A 21464-nucleotide genomic window follows, 5' to 3' on the forward strand; every position below is an offset into this window, starting at 1 on the left:
GGTTATCCAAAGAAAATGAGAACACACTGGGAGCCTGGGTGGTTCAGTCAGTTAAGCGTCTGCCTTCGGCTCAGGTCATGATCCCAGGGTCCTGAGATCGAGTCCTGCATTGGGCTCCCTGCTCAGTGGGGACCCTGCCTCTCCCCCTCCCCCTCCCCTGTCCCCCCTGTCAGTGCTCTGTCTCAAATAAATAAATAAAATTTAAAAAAAAAGAAAATGAAAACACTAACTTGAAAAGATATATGCACCCCCATGTTTATTGAAGCATTATTGACAATAACCATGATGTGGAAGCAACCTAAGTATCCATTGACAGATGAACAGATAAAGAAAAGGTAGTATACATATGCAATGAAATATTACTCAGCCATAAAAAGGAAGAAAATCTTGCCATTTGCAATGACATGGCTGGACCTTGAAGGCATTATGCTAAATGAAATGGGTCAGACAAAGAAAGGAAAATACCATATTATCTCATTGATTTGTGGGATCTAAAACAAACAAACAAGCAAACAAACAAAAAACCCAAGCTCAGAACTACAGAGAACAGATTGGCGGTTGTCAGACATGGGGTGGGGGGGCCTGAAGTGGGTGAAGGGAGCCAAAAGGTACAAACTTCTAGTTATAATTAAGTCATAGGGGTGTAATGTACAACATGGCAACTATAGTTAATAAAATAGTACTGCATTAGGGAGATGGTAAATTTAAAAGTTATAAGAAAAAATAATTTGTAACTACATATGGTGATTGATGTTAGCTAGACTTATTGTTGTGATCATTTTGCAATACACACGAATACTAAATCATTATGCTGTACACCTGAAACTAATATGATGTTATATGTCAATTTGTTATATGTCATATGCCAATTTAATCTCCGTTAAAAAAAAAAAAACAAGACAATGACACAACAGTGAAATTTACTGTTGATTCAAGTGTGATTCTTAATCCTCAGAGAAGGTAAGAAGGTCTGGGAGTTTGAGGGAGATGACTTTCTTTCCAACCAAGATTTATCCTACATGAAATATAACAGGACATATGGGTGGTTGATTCCAACGGAATAGTCAACCCCAACTAAACAGCAGTTTAAGGGTGCTGTTTACAGCCAACCATCCTTGCACCAGACCTAAACAAGAAAGCTTGTCCCTATGTTGTTCCCCAGAGATGCCAGGTCGGCCTGTGCTTCTGCTCCCTGGCACTCGGCTTCTACTGCACTGTGAACTAAAGCTGGGATGCCGGGGTCTTCCACACACAGCTTTCACTTCCCTCCAGCAGCAAGGCATTCCATGAAAGGCCCAATTCAAGACTGAATATGACCACGGTCCATTAGCTGAGTGTCACATAGGAATGACGGTGCCAATCATTGTTCTGGGAGCTTTACATACGTACGATTATTAGTTATTATCCCCACTGATGAGTGAGGCATGCAGGCATAGAGAGGGTAAGAAGCTCTCTCAGAGCAGGCTGACCCCCAGGGCAGTCTGGACCCAGAGGCTAAGATCTTAACCACTATCACCTCTTTTTAATAGATATTGGGACTGTTTGAAACGGGGCTTAAACAACACTACTCTTTAGAATACTTGATGGATTATTTTTTTCTAAGAATGCAAAGTTAATCTATTACTGTGTAGTCATGTGACTTTCAGAAAAACTTGTCTTATATAACTTTAAAGCAGTTCTTAGAAAATAGTGCAAGTAATGATGAAGGGAACAAAAAGCAAGGACTGATAAGGAAAGGAAAATTTCATTTTCTAATAAAATTGCTATTAAAATCTTTACCTGTGAAGTGAAACTTCACCGATTCTGGGAGACCTGAAATAGAAAAAGAGAAAATCAATACACTGCTAAGCATTTTGGGGTCAGAAATAGAAGGAGAACATACAAAATATGGGGCAGAGGTTAGAAAAGTAAAGGATCTTTTAATCTAAATTATTATGGTTTAAAGAAAGATCACCAGGACTTTTGTTAATGTTATGTTGAATTTAATGGTGCCAGCACTAATTTTAAGTAACAACAACAAAAAAAAACCTGCAGAGTAGAATAATTTTATATCCCAGTAGTTAGAATGATTTATAATACATTCATTCAGATCCCATTTTATCAGTACATAAAATCCTACAAATCGGTGAATGTGGGTGATGTCGTATATCACTGACAAGGCTCTCTGGTGGGTCAATTCCATTGTAGAATTGAGTGATGCCTGGGACATTGATTTACACACTGTAACGATGTGAGAGATTTATCTCATGGCATTTATCCCATAGATTATACAGGACAGGACTCTGCTCTCTCTAAAAAGGCCCTAGGAACTTAGGTGAGTAGAATAGACATGGAAATAACTTCAACCATGGCTGATATGTTTCCTTTCCCTCTAATCCCAGGATATCCTGAGTTTCTTTGTAAAGTAGGTCTTTTAAAGTAGGGGTTAGAGAACCATGAACATTTTCATGGGCTATTAGTTACCCAGTTACCAAACACTGGGGATGCCCCTTAGAGAGGAGGCCATACCCCACATTTCGATATTTTCAAAGAAGAGTTAATCATTTTCTGAACGATTGCGCATATATATATATATATATATATATATATATATATATATATAATGGAAAACATTACATGTTTTCTATAATTTCAAATGTAATTCTAAAATTATTTAACCCGTGTTCAGCTTACCATAAGAAATCACCAGCTGTTCTGTATGAATAAAGCTACTATATAAAAATAAAACTCCATATTAATCATGTTATGTGGTACATACATCTTAAAGATCATAAGGAAACAGGCTCCAAGATTTTTAGAATCATTCCAAGGCACAGAAGTATTTAGGTGTAGGGACTTAAAACTCCTGCACTGGAGTCAGCAGCTTTGATTAGTGGGTCAAGGGGAGAGATAAGGGGTAGCAAAGATTAACTATCTGGCTTAGTGGAAGGGCGGAAAATGGCTCGAATTAGAAATCTAGTTATTCGGGACGCCTGGGTGGCTCAGTTGGTTGAGTGTCTGCCTTCAGCTCAGGTCATAATCCCAGGGTCCTGGGATCAAGTCCCACATCAAACTCCCGGCTCAGCAGGGAAGCCTGTTTCTCCCCCTGCCTGACGCTCCCCCTGCTTGTGCTCTCTCTCTCTTTGTCTGACAAATAAATAAATAAAATCTTAAAAAAAAAAAAAAGAAATCCAGTTATTCTTTTCTTCAGTCTTCTCTTCCTTTAAAAAAGATGTCTTCTTTCAAATCCTGGCCCAAAATGTTGCCGGCATTCTCCCTGAGAATAGTGCAGGATGCTTCTCACTAGATTCCCCTCGCCCATAGCTCACCCACCCTGGCCTCCTCCTCAAATCCGCTCACATCACTGCAGTCAAAGAGTTCTTTATGAGAAGTCATCTCCCCAGATCTTAAAACCTCCACTGGGTTCCTATTGTTCTTGGGATAAAGACCCACATCCTGACAGATTTACGGGGTCTCTGAGGTCTGGCCTTTATCTCTTCCTCCAGGCTCATCCCTGTTCTGTTCAACCTTCTACATTCCAGACACAAACTTTTTTTTTTTAATCCCCAGAATGTCACGTTCTCTCCCTCCTCAGGGCCTCTGCCCATGGGCTGTATGCCCTTCCTTGGGAAATGCTCTTCCAAGTACCCCAAGTATCCCAAGAGGCACATTTAGGCTGACTAGCATCTGCCCATCCCTCCACTGTCAATACCTCCCTGGGGCAGCCTCCACTGAACCCTTAGTCTCGGGCAGTCTTGTTACTTCTAATTCCACCACCGAACATTTTTCTTTCTCTCCAGAGTTCTTCTTTTAGTCTACAATTAAACACTCATTACTGGAATTATTTCTCAAACTCTGTCTCCATACCTAGATCCCAAAACTCACCAGAACAGGATGCATGCCTCTTTTTGTTCACCACTATAATCTCCAAGACCTCACTCAGTGATAGCCACGTAGGAGGCACAAAATAAAGGTTTATTGAAAGCATGCCTGCACGCATGAATAAATGAAAAAAAAAAAAAAAAGATGAACTGAGCCCAAGCTACATACTGGTCACAAATCTCAGCGATTTTGAGCAGCTATATTGCAATGTCACTAAACTGTCCAGAAGGACAACAGGAAGGGTCAGGGAGAACGGGCCATGAGGATCACAAGAGAGCAGTCTGGGTGCAACAGAGAAGAGAGCATTACCAGCAAAGGAGAAGGCCATGATCTCCTGGAGGTGGGGAGCTGCAGGGGGAGGACGGTACATGATTTTGCCCTGGTTAATATCTTCCTGTGTGAAATACTGGATGGGAGAGTGAGGCTGGTCCCGGTGTTCAATGATTCCTGGGGAGGAAGAGACTCAACATTAGCATCAGTGGTAATTCTGATGGTTGACTGGATGACTGGGGCCATAAACCTGCCTTTCCCACTGGTGGGAGTCTTCTAGCCTTCAAGAACAATTGCTCTCTGGTTTCTCTTACCATACCATACCATTCTCCAGTCATTCAAGAAAAAGGCAAATCTGAAGCCCAAACAGACTTTAATAGCATCTTTTAAAAAATGTTTAATTGAATTATAGTTGACAGACAATATGATATTAGTTTCAGGTGTACAACTTCGTGATTTGATAATTGTATACATTATGAAATGCTCCCCACGATAAGTATAGTTATCATCTGTCACCATACAAATTTATCACAATATTATTGACTATATTCCTTATGCTGTTTTTTTCATCCCCGTGACTTATTTATTCTATAACTGGAAGTTTGTACCTCTTAATCCCCTTCACCTATTTTGCCCATCCCCCTCCCTACCTCCCCTCTGGCACCTACTAGTTTATTCTTTGTATTTATGAGTCTGTTTTTGTGTTTTTGTTCATTTGTTTTATTTTTTAGAGTCACATATAAAATGAAAGCATATGGTATTTGTCTTTCTCCGTCTGACTTATTTCACTTAGTATAATACCCTCCAGGTCCAATTCATATTGTCATGAATGGCAAGATTTCATTCTTTTATGGTTGAGTAACATCCCAGTGTATATACACCACATCTTCTTTATCCATTCATCTACTGATACACACTGAGGTTGCTTCCCTATCTTGGCTATTGTAAATAAAGCTGCAATAATTATAAGGGGTGTATATATTTTTTTGAATTACTGTTTTTGTGTTCTTTGGGTAAATACCCAGTTATTGGATCATATAGTAGTTCTATTTTTTTATTTTTTTGAGAAACCTCCATACTGTTTTTTACCAATTTATATTCCTGCCAACCTTGCACAAAGGTTCTCTTTTCCCCACATCCTTGTCGACACTTGTAATGTCTCACCTTTTTGATACTAGACATTCTGACTGGTGTGAGATAATATCCCATTCTGGTTTTGATTTGTATTTCCCTGATGATTAGTGATGTTGAGCCTCTTTTCATGTGTGAACCCAAATTGATTCTTGACTAGAAGTCACTGACTGTAAGTAATAGTAAGACATAAACTATTACCTCTCATATAACTTAGACTAGGTAATTTTCCACAAGTCATAGACACTTTACCATAATTATGAGATTCTCTCAGTTGAGTTTAAGTTCAAAGGTCAAGGTTGCTGAGAAAATGACATTTATAATGAGGCTATAATGAGAGTTTTCTCAATTTACCCCTTTCCTTCAGAAACTCCTCAATCTCTGTGATAATCTTCGGAAACAGTAACATTGATCAGGATTTTTCTAAGAATTGGATTTGCAATTAAAACTCTGATTGTGATAAATGTGTCAGAGTTGCAAATTTACCTATCATTTCTAAATTTTGTAGGTACAGAAATAATGCTCTGATCATCTTTCAAGTCCTATCAACTCTTTCAAAGAAGGACACCTGTGAGAGTTGGTGTTGAACTAATTCAAGTTCTGCAGGGCTGAGAGACCTATGGCTGTTCTCCGGAAGACGGCCCAGGCTGCTGGACAGAGAGAACTCCACCTCTACCCTGGCAGTATATGAGAACGCCTCTTGCTGTCACTTAGATTTAGAAAAAGGGAAGGATGACTTTTTAGGTGTTTAATTTCTCTGGACTTTATCAAAAGGGTAATATAATTTAAGTTTTAGGTATTTATTTCTCCTGGGGGATTTGATAATGTGAAAGGCTGACATCCAGGGCAGTGGTTGGTCTCGGGAGCAGAACTGTCTTAATAGAAGCTAATCTCCCTTCCATGCGGGACAGCCACACCTCTGTTAGGAATAGGCTTATTAGTTAACTACAGTCCAAAGTTCAGCCATCTAAAGGATGAAGACTGATGGCAGGGGCCCACCTCTCCTCTCCGCTGACTGTGGTTTCACATTTTCATTTCTCTCTAGTGCAGGAGGAGCGACTTATCCAAAGGGGAAAGGAACGGAGTGTGTGGGGCTCAGCCTGTTCTGCACTGGGCTGGCAGAGCTCCTTGTCCTGAGTACTGGCTTATCCTCATTCCTGTCTGTTCACCTCTCATAACCTCCCCAGGGTAGGGCCTGCCCCTGCAGATGGTGCTTGTGTCTGTCCAGTTCCACCTGTGCATGGGAGGGGCAGCTCAGTCCAGTGACTCAAGTCATCTGCACACCATATTCTCCAGCACAGCTCTGTCATACCAGAGCTGACACACTCATCTCCATCTGTCTGACCGCAGTGTCTCTCTCTCAATTGGTCCTGAATTCAGAACAGGGGAACAAAGAGTAGGAAGAATTGTTCCTCCTTAAATCTTCAACAAGTATGTCCAGAGCTTTGAAGATAGGTCAGCAATTAGAAGACAAGAGCATCACTCAAAAGATCGTGTACTGCACATCTTACCTTGATTTGGATGCAGAGGTAAAGTGATATTGTATATAATCTTTCCACTTGGACTCTCAGAGTTTACAAAGGACAGGGAATGAGGCTGAATCACAGTCAGGCCATCTTCCCGAGCCTAAATTTAAGGAGGAAGAAGAACAAACAGTGTGATGAAAGCAAAAGCCAGAGGCAAAAACAAAGCTTATTAAAAAGGAAAAAAAAAAAAACACTTTGGGCTTTTAAATTAGTCACAGCAAAATTTTTTTCTGAAAGCTCAGAAGAAGGAGCTGGTCTCTTGCACTGCAGATTTGTCTTGGCCTTAAGAACCTCACAGGGTCATAGAATCTTCTTCCAGGTTTCTTGTACTCTCCTTCCCCCTGCCCTCTGCCCCCAGGTTTGTGTTGGCACATACTGTGGGTATCCCAATCTGATCACTTTTCCCTAGGTGGAACTCGCAGTGGTACACATCTGAACGCGAGCCATCACAGCTGGCTCTCCTATTGTTCTGATATTCACAGCTGGGCCGCTACCTCTCTGCTCCTCTGATTTAATGGGCTAAGGTTGTATATGGTCAGATGCCCTCCCTAACCCTCCCAGCTTTGCTAATGGGAACTGTGATGTTTTCAAAGGGCCAACGATGAACTCACCTGAAACACCAGAAGAGGCTCATCATTTGAATTCAGAGGTTTTAAGAATTATTTATTAAAGCCCATAAAACTAGTCCATGTTTTCTTTGTCTCCATTGCACTATTCAAAAAGACTAGATATTGCTTTTCTCTTCTAGCCCTCAGTATCCAATGAAGACATCAAGCAAAATTAATCAAAAGGCCAATGTGTACATATTTTTTACTGTCCATTGACTTGTCTATAGCCATAACCCACCAATAGTGCCAACACTCAAAGAGAGAGAGAGAGAAAGAGAGGGATTTCGAATCCCATGACCAGGCCTAACAGTGAGTTGGGGACAGCAGTAGAAACACAGAGTGGAGATAAGAAAAGGGAAACGTAGTGTGAGCACGGGCCCCTTGCTTGGGTCACATATGCTGTTAACAGGACAGAACAAAAACATCCGGCTCATTGCAGGCTCTTCCTAACTGACCCCTGAAGGTTAGATTTTGACGTGTTCTCCTGCTCTTCGAAGCTCTTCTTTCAGAAGGAATTTCCCCATTTAGGAAAGGATTAAGTAGGGCTCAGTAATTCTCATGGAGGAGGGCGTGGTGTTCTTCCTTTTAACTGTGGAAAGATTGAAGGTTGCAGTTGCTTTGTAAGTGTCCTGAAGGCACACTGGTCCTGGGGAGAGGCAGCACTTGCAGGTTAGGACAACCCCCCTATAGGAAAGAGTCGTATTTCAGGCCACTGCTCAGGGCTGGAATGTAATGAGTAAGGAAAATAAGAATTACAAATAGCAGCTGGTCTCTCACCCTAAAATAAAACAAGTAAGGACAACAAATTAAAAACCTATGCCCTGTGGAAGGTGTTTAAAGCCTATGCATATGTGCACACACCTGTAAATGTGTACATGTGTGGGCACAGCCACATGGACAGAAAAGTGCAGACTCAGGCCACCTTTTCATCTCAAAGCCATCAGAGTATCTGAAGATTCTCAGATATTATGAGATCTTTTTGAAAATCTAGATGCCCCTGAAATAATAAAGCAGTAAGAAGAGGAATGGACAGAGGAGCACAGATAAAGGGAAATATATGCCAGCCAAGATAACATATTTTATTATGGAATTTATTGACACTATTTCTCTACTAATAGAAATAGACATGAGGTAGAAAAAGTAAGGACTTGATTCCCTGAAGAAAGCAATATTGAGTCTGACATATATCAAAGTACAATCAATTTTAATATTGGCTATGCGGAATGTTCAATATTTATCAATTAAACATAGTAAGAAATGAAAGATTAAATTTCATAGAAATCATTACAGAAGACGCTTTTTTATTAAAATACCTGTCAACAAAAGAAGATTACAGAATAATGTTTCTCATAATACGATGTTACCTCTGAATATATCTGGAATCCAATTGCTTCTCCCCACTGCCATTACCACCACCCTGCTGGGAGCCACAATCTCGCCTGATCACCAGGATGTCTCCCAACTGCTCTCCTGCCCACCTACAGTCTATTTCAGCACAACAGCCAGCCAGAAAAGGAGATTTGACCTCTGTGGCTCAACACCCAGTAATGGCTCTCCATTTTTCCAGAAAAAAAGAAGTCGCTATCATGGCCCATGAGGACTTATAAGATCTGCCCCAACTCCCCCACCCCCCGGCTCCCTGCCCCAACACACACATTTGTTACATCAGTGAATTTGAGATTGTCCTCACATTCACTCAGTCTGCACCAGCCATATTGGTTTCTTTGCTGTTCCTTGAACATCTAAGCACACTCCCAACTCGATGTGTCTAAACACATGGTTCCCTGGGCCTGGAACACTTTTCCCTCGGGTATCTGCATGGCTCTCTCCCTTACCTCCTGCAAATCTTTCTTTAAACATCATTGTTTTAATAAAGCTCAGCTCATTTAAAACTACAATCTGGGTGGGTCTCTCCTGCTCCACCACCACATTTCTGATCCCCTTGACCTTGATCTACTTTTTGTTTTGACATAATTACTTTTCACTAACATGCAATATATGAGTTACTTATTAATTATGTATTGTCTATTCCCTCCTGCCCCACCAAGAGAATGGAAATTCCATGAGGACATGGATTTTTGTTTGTTCATGGCTGGATCCCAAGCACCTAGCACAAGGAAGTGCTCAATAAAAATTTATTGAGTGAATGAAAAATATCATTATGAAAAGATTAAGCTAAGAAGTAAAATAATGAAAGTACTTTTATAATAACTTAATTAAAAAATATTTTCCATCATCTCTCAATGTCATCTAACGAGGCACAAACACTTCCACATGTAAGCCTGAGCAAAGTGTGTGTGTAACTTAAATCTTTAGAATCCCAGGTCAGGATTTATAAACATTACCATTTCAGCCTCCATTAAAAGAAAGACCACTTTCACCTGTAGACTGTCATATTACCAAATCAGCAAAGCCCATGGTTGGCCTCAGAAATTAAACATTCACGAAAAATAAGAACATGAGATGAGCAAAAGGGGGTTCTACAAGAAATCATCTCACATAGTTTGGTTAGGACAACAAAATTAATTCACTTACATATTCATGTAGCAAATATTTAGTCAGAACCTACTCCGGGCAAGGTACCAAGCAAAGAGCTGTGGGAGATGCGAGATGAATCAGATACAGACTCTTTCCTCAAGGATTTCCAATCTTTAGTAAGGGCAGTTTGTAAATAATTCCAGTGTAGGAACTGCTAAGTAGTGTGAAAGGCTCAGATAAAGCACAGTGGAAATTCCAAGGACAAAGAAACATTTCCGGAAACTGCAGATAATTTTATTAGTGTTTGAAAGGTCTCAAGAAAAAAAACATGGACACATAAGCCGGCAGCCATAAAACATACACAGAATGCCCAGACTTGAGTCTATAGGACAAAAGAGATCAGCTGTTCCAACTGAATCCCTGCTAACCCCAATAAGAGTGATTTTAAGAGGACTCTTGTTACAGCAATCACTCTGGAAACAAATGGAACTAGGAAGGCTTATGTAAGGCCTTTCTCTCAAGTGGTGACCTTGGGCAACCCACCTCTGAGTACCACAACCATATGAAAAAGGAAGTAATAAATATTCTTTCACATTAAGAGATAAGAGAATTTATTTCCCCTTTGAGAGAAGAATTGGAAATATGACATTCAAAGTATGTGCGTGTGTGTGTATACCCATATGATTAATTTATTTGAATTTGAAGGTGATACAGTTTAGGGAATTATTAGCTGTGTGAAAGTAGGTCTGAAAATGATTCATTTAGTCAACAGATATTTACTAAGCAACTACTTTTATATGAGGCATTGTGTGAGATGCTGAGGAAGATACCAAGATTAATTAAAGATTTTGTCCTTAAGGATCTTCTAAGTCAAATGGTGGATGATTACTTGGAAAACTGAGTTGATGTAAATCTAATAACTTATTTACTGAATCTCACACTATGCTATCCAATTTATTGGCAAATATGCATGTTTACAGATCTCCTTGCCCAAATTCGATATATATCCTAAATGTATACATCTCACATGTTTATGTATATCTTATAATATTATTCATATGTGTATACATCTTATACATGTATGTATGCACATAATTCTGATGGAACACTACAAACAAAATCATAAGATACCATTTAAAGGATCAGATTTGATGAAGAAGAACATTATAGAAAGGCCACAGAACAAATTTCCATTTAGGCAGGTATTTGTTTATGTTCCTTTTTACTCTATGCAATCTTCCTGGGGAATCTCAGACCCGAGAATTAAACCACTACTTGCCACTAATGATTCTCCGAGGTTTATCTCCCACAGAGAATATGTACTGATCTTCTGCCAGCCCTTAATAGGCACACCTTTTACAAGTGCATCCCACTGAACTCATCATGTCTTCCACCTCTCCCCTCCCCCAAGTCCCCATACATTCCCGATCTCAATGAATGGCATCTTTACATATTCAGAAACTGGGCTGTTTTACCCTCTTCCTATACCCAGTTGACCACTATGGCTCTAAATATCTTTTAATCTCTCCCTGGTTTTTTTTTTTTTTTAACCATCTTAACCGCTTTACACAGTAGAGTAGTGTTAACTATATACACATCGTTGTAGAACAGATGTCTAGAACTTTTTCATCTTACAAAACTGAAACTCCATATCCACTGAACAAAACCAATTCCCCGTTTCCCTCTCCCTACCTCTACCTCCCCACCCCTGCAGGGGCAACTATCATTCCACTTTCTATTTCTAAAAGTTTTACTACTTTAGATAGCTCACATAAGTGGAATCATGCAAGATTCGCACTTTTGTGGCTGCCTTATTTCACTTAGGATAATGTCCTTAAGGTTCATACATACTGTAGCATGGCAGGATTTCCTTCTTCTTTGAGACTGTTGTATATAACACAATTTCTTTATCTATTTATCTCCTGAAGGGCATTTAAGATGGTTCTGCCTCTCAGCCATTATGTACAATGCTGCAATACACATGGGTATGCCAGTGTCTCTTTGAGATTTCACTAACTCTTAATCCTTATTGCCACTGCATGCGGTTCATGCTGCCAACGCTTCTTGTTCTAGATGATTGTAACAGCCTATTTCTTGGCCTCCTGGTTCTCTGTCTGGACCCCATGTGGGGTGTTCTTTACACGACGGCAGAATGATCTTCCTAAATTGAAAATCTGAGCATGCCCCCTCTCTGCTATGAATCTTTCAGCATCCTCCTTGCCCAAAAACATCCTTTCAGGAAAAAATGGAAGCTCTTCATCTTATCTGTAAGGTCCTCTGTGATCTGACACTCATTTCTTGTTTCTTTTTCACCTAGGGATTTATGCTCTGGCCAACTGAACTCTCTGTAATTCTTCAAACATGTCATGTTCTCCTGTGTCTCTCACTTTTTTCACCTGCTCCTCATCTCCTGAAATGAATTTTCCCCTATTTGTAGTCTAGATAAATGGGCTTTCAAGTGTGGTGAGCAGAGCAGAAGCAACAGTATCACCTGGGGACTTGTTAAAAATGCAAATTCTCAGCCCTAGACCAGATCTACTAAATTAGAGAACTCTGGGGTGGGCTCCAGTAATCTGTGAGTTAAACCCTGTGATCCTAATGCAGACTGAAATTTCAGACCATACTCTAGAAATAATTTACACTTCAACCAGCTTAGTTCACTCAAAGAGGAAGCCTTCCATGATTTCCCCACGCCCTACTGGATTAGGTGTCTCCCTATGGTATTTATCACTGTATTGTCATTGCTTACTTATTTGCTTGTTTTAGACTCTAAGTTGCTTGAGAACAAAGACTGTGTTTTGTAGTCATTGAATCTCCAATGTGTTTCGCAGCACTTGGGATAAATTAGGGGCTCAAAAGTGTTTATCTGAATGACTAAATAACTGGAGAGGTGGACTCTTACCCTTAAACACATGTATGGATATACCATATATGTATTTAACATATACATTCATAATGTATTTACCAAATATTTGTAAAACTTGTGTGTTTAGGTGAATCCAAATCCCTGAATAGAAAATGTGTTTTTGTCACAGGTTACAAGTATACACTATAGTAATGGCCCCAATTAATGTCAAAAGAAATACAAACTGTGTATATTTTAAGGAATAAGAGAACGGGCTAATCACATTTTACAGTAAACTCACCTTTGTGATATCCTAAATTAGACAAGACAGATCTAATTTACACACATGCAACCTGAAACCCTAAAGGTTAAGTAACTTGAGAAGTCTCTAGAGGTCCACAACAACATAGTGCGAATGGTGCCATCTTCATTGGCTCCTGGCCCATTTTTCCCCTCTAAACTCAAAATAACACTGCATTAGCATTTGGCAAGAAATGTGTATGCACATTTTTCTTTACACTTTACAGAAAATTCTGATCCAAGTTCCTCCAGTCAGAATGATGAATTATAGACTTTACAGTGCTGCTGAATTATGATTTCTTTAAATTATGGTTTATGGTGGAAATGCCGATACCAGCTATTCATTAAAAACTTTCTGTTTTCCCCCTTTATGTCTCTGTCATGCCCCAGGCCCATAATTTCTAAAACTATAGCTGCTCTCTTTGTTGTGGCTCAGGGCTGATACACTATTTTGGAGTGTAATTATGTGGGTGCTAACTAAAATGTGACTCCTTAATGATTAATTTATAAGGTCTCATATGCTTGTGGCTCTGTCTAGAACAGGGGTTCTGGCTTTACATACCCCCTAGATATGGGGTTACAGCGGAGCTGCTAATTGTCTGAACTAAGCTTCATGTACTAATTTAGCTGTCACGTTGCTTCAAACCTTTCCACGTGCCCACACTCCTTCCTACACAGCACACAAGACCTTCTGTGATCCAGCTCATGAACCTCCAGGTCCTCACTACTCCTCCTCTGCCTCCCTAAGTTCTCCAGTCTAATTGAACTGTTGGCAATTTTCCCAACCACCCCATTGTCTTTCATCTCTGTGTCTTTGTATGCGCTGTTCTTACATCTGGTAGTGCCCTTCACCTTCACCTTCACCTTCACTTCTCTGTTCTTCCCTCTTGCCCCTCAGACTTGCACTTGGATAACTGGTACTTATTTCTCTGGATACAGCGAAGGCATTACTTTCTCCAGGAAATTTTTTTAATAGAAAAACAAAAACAAAAACTTCCCATAGGGCTTCTAAAACATAGAGTGACAGTTTCTCCAGCTAGGTGGAGCCTTAAGTGACTGAACAATTATACCCAAATGGTATTGATTACATAGACACAAGCTTGAAACTCCTTCCAACTACTCAAGGAGAGACCGTGTGACTGTCTAGGATGCTATAAAAAGGACAGAAGCAATGGATGGGAGGTTGCGATGGATTCCACGTAACCTTCCCTTCGCTCTGGAATTTTAAGTTTCTTTTTTAAGTCAATGAGAAATATGTTCTCAAGGCTGGTTATTGTTGGCCCCAGAGTCCCCGTTCTGAGCCAGGCATTCACCAGATACAAAAGCAGGACACTCTATTAAACCCCACCAGCGTGCCTCCTCCAAAGAGAAACCACGAGCCCTCCCACCCAACTCACAGTCATATGGAGAGACGCTCCCAGAGAGAGTTTGGGCGCTTCAGGTGTCTGTGGTAAGATCGCGATGTTGAATGTGCGACTCTCCAGGTGCATATGGGCATCTGCAGCACTGGACACCTGAAAAGAAACGTCATACTGGTGAGCCTCAGCCTGTCGGGCATGGCATGCTTGTGCACATTTTTTTTTTCCCCCCTTTAAACCATCTGTCTCTGAAGTCTATGTGCTTTGCATTATAATTTGCATTCTGCTCTTCATTTTAATGCTAATGTTTTACTGATTATAAAAAACATGTAATCATTTTAGGCAGTTCTAAAAATGCAGAGAAATACAAATAAATAAAAAATCTAGAATTTCACTGAGTAAAAATAGAAGTTATTAACATATTGATGCATTTCAGTTTAATCTGTTTTCTATGCATACGTGAAACTTTAGATACAATTATGTGTTCTATTTACCTAACATAATACTATGATGTTTTGTTCTTTCATTAAACATTCTTGAAAACATGATTTTTGATTGCTACATGTCTCATTATAAGCATAGATAACACATGTTATGTATGTGATTTTTATTCTACTTCTTTAAACTTTACCCAGCACAAATACGTACACCTAGATTACAAATGACAAATCTCAGCCTCGTCACTGTAAAGCGAGATTAATAACATTTACAATTAGATGAGTCACAAAATCAACCTCTTGTTGCTTCAAAAATGCTGAAAAATGATGCTTTGCCTATGCAGTAGCTTCTCCCCTCCCTCAGTGCTTCCCAGCTGCCCCCTTAAGCCCTCCCTCTCTCTGTTGTCTGCTCCACCTTAGGCTTGTCACAAGAGTTGCTAAGGTCTGTGTGGCCCTATGTGATTGCAATAATTCCATATGAGAGGGGGCGGGGTTCTGTCAATTCTGAGAAAAAAGCAGGAGTGGCAGTCCTTTCTCTGTGTCTTCTCAAGTTATGCCCAACAGAAAAACTGTCTTCTCTATCTCGATCCCATCAGAGGCCTGGAGATCAAGTTTCGGAATATCTACATGTTTTCAAGAAGGCCTCTTATCGTGTGTCATTATGAATAATTTAATAGCAATAGCTATAATTCCCTAACATCTATTATGGGCTTAGCACCATACTACCTACTTTTCAAAAGTTATCTTACTCATCTACTTACTTATCTACTTAAAAAGTAGGTATTATCTCCTCTTTTAAAGATGAGGAAACTGAAGGTCAAAAAAGTTGAGCAAGGTGTCAAAGTCATAAAGTCAAAAGGGTCAGTGTTTAACCAGGTCAGCAGCTTCATGATCTTCCTACTGACTGAGATGGCTCAATTTGGAAGCTTTAGAAACTTAGGAAAGGGGAAAATACACTCTTCTCTTTTTAAGAAAAAGAATGGAACGCTGTGTAGGTAGTGAAATGTGGACATATTACCAAGCAAGGAAATCACTTCTAGCTTCCTTAGTAAAGATACTGGTGTGAAATGTGTTGATCTTTTCATATCACATCTCCTAAGGCTATTTCAGTGTGATCTGAATAGACCAAAGTCAGAGTTCCTTCCCGTGCCCCAAATGATGCAAATGTGCATGCTTTCTTCTCACTATGCCATGCTCTATTTTTTAATGCCACTTGCATTACATAAATCCCAAGTTTTATGTGCAAAGTAACAGATGGGATGCATTGATGGCTCATGACAGCACATCAGCATTAAAATAGAATTAAATCCATGCAACTCATTGTATTGCATTTCTGCTTTAAAGAAAGAAAAGAGAAGGGAAGAAAGAGAAGAATCGTTAGAACAGCATCTTTTTTAGTTTAAAAATCCTTCAGGGACACAAAATGATGAATGAGAGAAGTTGCAAGCATTTATTTTAGCATATAGCTACAGTGTCAGTGTCACTTCAAATCAAAATATGAGGTAAGCCTATAAAACAATGAGACTTTGAAAACACACTGGAACTTTCACATCCAGGAGAAAATCTCAGAGAGTTGTTTCACATTTGCAATAAAGATGCTGTCAGTGTTCAAAATACAGTTTTTGGAATGCCTTCAGAGACAGTTCATAAATCACCGAAGAAAACTGAGCTTGTAACTTCATAATTGCTCCCTGTTTTAACCAAAAATAATTACTGCTCTTTTTACCAGACAGGACTCTGACTGAATTTTGGCTCTTCAGTCATTTTTAAAAATCAACTTCCAAAGGATGATAGACTGTCACTACTGAGGATATTCTAAAGAAAATCCCATAGATTTTGAAGATTTCAGGTCGGAGTTCTAAACACATCTTGAGGAAAATGTGTGAAGACTCTCCAAAGGGAGCCACTTTCTAAGTAAGAATGTTCAGCTACGTGTCTTAAACGCTAGCAAGTTTGTTTAAAAAAAAAAAAATCAGTAACTTCTGCTTCTTTATAATTGCCCATTTAGTAACCAAGTTGCAAAAGCAATCAAACATCATTTTGAGCAGGTACTGAGACTCCCCTTCCAGCGAAGTGCTCCGTATTGAGAATGTTCGTCCTGACACCGGTAACTTATGACTGAGGTCTTTGCCTCCATTCTGACTCATGCTTTGAGGACTGTGTGGTCCCCGGGAACTAAAAATGAAAAAGCTAACGTGGCAAAGGGCCCATGAGGCTTGCTCACTCACTGGACATCCCACATGCTCAGTAGCATCTCATTTTAATGCTTTCCAAGTTTAGTTCAATCTGCTCCCTGGAAAAGCACATCTTTTACACAATATAAATTAGTCAGGCGATGAAGATGTGCACACCAGGCCTCAGGAACAGAGTGGGTGGTAATTTTAACAAGGCGAGCTATCGCACCGGTTTATCCCCAGATGGACTCCTGGGCAAAGGAAAAGTCTCAGACTCAGAGGGTCTGCGACCCCGCTTTGGCTGATGACCCACCACGAGGGCTTCTTTATATTTTCTCTGGTATTTTTCCAAATTCTTTTCTGTATCTATGTTTCACTGCTGTTTCTCATTCAAAGATCCTCATTCCTTTGTACTTCTACTCAATTCTTTATTTCCAAATTGCCTTTGACATAGGTTTGTCTAATTTTATTGATCTTTCCCAAGATTCGGGTTTTGTACTCATTATCAATTCTCCCATTTTATACTAAATCAATTCCTCTGTTTATCTCTATGAATTCCTTCCTTTGCTTTCCTTAGGCTTCCCTTGTAGTTCTGTAGCTTCACATAGCCCATTCATTTTCATGCTTTTCTGCTCAATAATAAGAGCTTAAGGCCATCAATTTTCTTCTGAGTATTATTTTGTCCACATCATTTAAGTTTTGAGAAGTAATTTCCTCCTCATCAACATTTCTTAATAGTTTGCTGTTTTGATTTCCTTTTAGAACGAGTAATTATTTAGGAGACTATTTAAAAAATTCTAAATGGTTTGCATTTTCTGTTTACCCTTTTATTATTAACTTCTAATTCTATTTGGTAAGTGCCAGAGAATGCGCTCAGTATAATTTCTTGTTCTTTAATTAATTAATTATTTATTTTTTAAAAAGATTTTATTTATTCATTTGACAGAGATAGAGACAGCCAGCGAGAGAGGGAACACAAGCAGGGGGAGTGGGAGAGGAAGAAGCAGGCTTCCAGTGGAGGAGCCTGATGTGGGGCTCGATCCCAGAACTCCAGGATCACGCCCTGAGCCGAAGGCAGACACTTAACGACTGAGCCACCCAGGCGCCCCTTGTTCTTTAATTTATTGACAGCTTCTGTGGTCTGTTTGTCTCAGTTTGCTCAGGCTACTATAACAAAAATACATAAACTGAGTGGCTTATAAACAAAAGAAACTTATTTCTTGCAGTTCTGGAAATCGGAAGTCTGGAGTAGGGTGCCAGCCTGGCCAGGTTCTGGTAAGGGCTCTTTTCTGAGTCGCAGACCACTGACTTCTCATTGCATCTCCATGGCAGGGAGCAGGGGAGAGGGGCAAGCTCTCTCATGACTCCTGTAAGTTTACTAATCCCATTCATGAGAGCACAGACCTCATGACCTCAGCTAATCCTAATCACCTACCAAGGGTCTCACATCCAAACACCATAGCACGGGGAGGGGGCAGGATTTCAACATACGCATCTCAGGGGGACGCAGACATTCAGTCTATAGCACTGGTATTTGAGCAGTCTTTACAAACAGTAGTAACGAACCTGTACATAGCGACAGGCAGTATTCTACATGCTCCGTATGGATTAACTCATTAAATCCTCATAGTAGTTCTATTTTACAGAGGAGAAAAATGAAGCACAAGGATTTCGCCAAAGTAATTTTCCCAAAGTTGTATGGCTAGTGCACGGCAAAACTGAAATATGAACCCACTGGGTTTGGCTGCTAAGCCTCTGATCTTATCAGAAGATGGTAAATGTTCCAAAAACATTTGAAAAAAGAAATATTTTTTTCCTCCATAGGGCACTTTAATATTTTGAAAACATTTTTTTTTCTCAACACTTTGGCCGTTATCTATTATACACTCCTTGCCATGGGATGACTCTGCTTGTTGAGATACTGTAAGACTGAATCAGGAGATTACAAAAACCTCTCAGTGCTATTAATTATATTTGTTCTCCCCCCAAATCTGACGTCCAGGCAACACAGAAAATGACCGGAATTGTTTAAAATAACAGCGATGGTTTTCGTCAGACCATCCAGACATCAGAAAACATGTCAGTGGGAAGCGGAGGGTACCTGAAAGAGGAAGGAGTCACTCTGGGCTGGGACTCCCGAGTGCCTGTACCACACGATGCCTTCGTTGATGTCTTGCTGGGTAAAGGTGCTGGTGGGAGTTGCTGTCCTCCCATCAGGCAGGTGCTGCCCTTCTTCTGCGGGGCTGTCTGCAGGCATATCAACCAGAAGGACTACCTCTCCTAGAAAAGCCACACAGTTAGTGAGGATCTCTGGGAAAAGTAAAAGTAAGTCAGAGCTCTCATCTTCTTGTCTACTATCTTTTTTTTTTTAACAGAAATTATGAACTTTATTTTTAATCTAAGGCAAAGGAAAGTACGTTAACACAGAATTCAATAGACATCACGAAATTCACCTTCAGACACCGAATTCCCAGTCTTTCAGCTAAAAGACACTAAAAGTAATTCAAGGGCAATTCATGTATGAAGTTACTGACTATATCTATTAAGTCACATAAAATCATGAATACAGCAAACAAATATTCAAATACAGGGCACTGGATGGATTCATTTCTACCTACAACTTTCTGTGTAGCAGGAAATGCTTTCTAACCAGGAAGTTTTTGGTGTAAACACAATGGGATATTTGAAAAAATTCAGAATTATTCTTGGGAGAATTCTGTACAGTGAAAATAATGTTAGCTGGCCCTGGGATGCCTATGGCAGGGACTGCACAAAGCACATTATATGATGGTTCAAACCCAGCTCCACGTCCAACTGTGTGAACTTTATGTAGGCTGTATGAGCCTTTATTCCTATTGGCAAAATGAGAATAGTACATACTTCATGGGTACTTAAAAAGGATACTGGTCATCCTTATCATTATGTTATTTGATTCTTCAGAAGATGCTATTATTATGTACATTTAAAGAAAGTTCTTTAGACTCAGAGAAGTTCAGTAACTTCTTCAAGTTCACAAACGGTACGTGAAGGAGTTGAGATTTGAATCTGAAGTTCATATTCTCAGTCGTGAACCTGTTTCCAGGCACATATTTTGTGTTCACAGTCCAGTATCTATCCTCCTAAGTAACTGATCTTTTTTTCTCCTCCATTATTCCTTAGACTTCATTAGAATTGAAGCAAGGAAACCGAAATCTAAACACCACCACCACCAATCTGTTTCTATTGCTTGTTCCTCACCTGAAGCTACTATCTTCTTAGAGTGAGATTGCAAATATGGAGGTGTTATGGAAACAGTTAAAATTTCACAGGATAATATGCCCTCAAGCATAGACCAAACAAGGGAATGGATGAACCGCTAACAACAGAAGGGAGGTTCTCATGAAAATGCATCTAATAATAAAACTGAAAGAAGCCTCCACACCACTTAGATGGTAGGAGGAATAGAAGAGGAGGGGAGGGAGGGAGAGGTTCTCTAGCAGGATACCCAGATTTTAGTACACTAAGTATGCTAGACATATTGGAAAACCGAAAACACACTTTGATTACACTAGAGCAATTTTCTTACTTGAAGGAAATATTGCTTCTAATATTATATGCACTAAACTCAAATCTAAAATGATCACAGTAACCTGGATGGTGATGAAATACTGAAGTAAGAAAAAAACCATCAATAGTCTTTATAAAATCATATGTAGAATCAACTCGCTCTAGTTTTTTTTTTAGTATTGTTTCTCATTTATGCCTAAGTCACAAATTCCATTAGCTGCCTCTCCCTGGTTCAACCTCTGTTCATAATAAAAATGCTTTTCCAGGGTGTAGATCGTTTAGGAATGTGAGCACAGCTGCTGCAAAATATTCTGAAAGTAGACTTCTACAATGAAAATGTGAAGAGTAGAAAAACAGAAAATATTCAAATGCTAATTTCCTAGCTGTTCTTCTTTATAATAGAAAAACTAAGCAGAATTTTTCTAACCAGGCCTAATGAAATAAACCTGTTTTTCAGATTAAAAACAATTGCCATGTTATGCAGATTAACAGGAACCACAGGATAGAGGCTAATTCCATTAATTTCAATTTAGATAATAGTGACTGAGTACCTGTTAGGTGCAAACTATCATGCTAGACCCTTCAGGGATAGGGATTCAAAGATAAGCAAGATGCAGTTCCTACCCCTGAGATCAGTCCCCCACAGGCAACTGGGAGCCACTGTCAGATTTCAGTAGGTGAACGGCATGAACTGACTTAGAACACAAAACATCTATGATCAGAATACAAAGAGCCTATGAAAGACCTATTAAAGAGGTTGAATTTTATTTTATAAAAATGGTAATAATAGTAATTCTTCATATTTATGTAGACAGTTTGATCAATTGGGAGACTACAGCAAAATCCAGATGACCGATGGGATCCTGAGCTAAAGCAACAGAAGTAAGCTTGGAAAGAGAGAAACAGACATGAGAGTCACTAAGTAAGTGG

The 21464-nt window shown here is 39.6% G+C and overlaps 1 protein-coding gene across 2 annotated transcripts in view; it reads right to left on the reverse strand.

The window, feature by feature from the left end:
• FRAS1 (Fraser extracellular matrix complex subunit 1) overlaps positions 1 to 21464 on the reverse strand; it is a 414631-nt gene that overhangs the window by 104239 nt on the left and 288928 nt on the right. For both annotated transcript variants that reach the window (XM_034671646.1, XM_002912484.4), the window contains 5 exons: positions 19090 to 19268; positions 14417 to 14533; positions 6774 to 6888; positions 4171 to 4308; positions 1780 to 1812 (listed from right to left, as the gene is read on the reverse strand). In XM_034671646.1, the coding sequence (XP_034527537.1) occupies positions 1780 to 1812; positions 4171 to 4308; positions 6774 to 6888; positions 14417 to 14533; positions 19090 to 19268 (582 nt within the window). The remainder of the gene's footprint in view (positions 1 to 1779; positions 1813 to 4170; positions 4309 to 6773; positions 6889 to 14416; positions 14534 to 19089; positions 19269 to 21464) is intronic.

The sequence above is a fragment of the Ailuropoda melanoleuca genome, chromosome 11 (assembly GCF_002007445.2).
Source record: "Ailuropoda melanoleuca isolate Jingjing chromosome 11, ASM200744v2, whole genome shotgun sequence".
Classification (NCBI taxonomy): domain Eukaryota; kingdom Metazoa; phylum Chordata; class Mammalia; order Carnivora; family Ursidae; genus Ailuropoda; species Ailuropoda melanoleuca.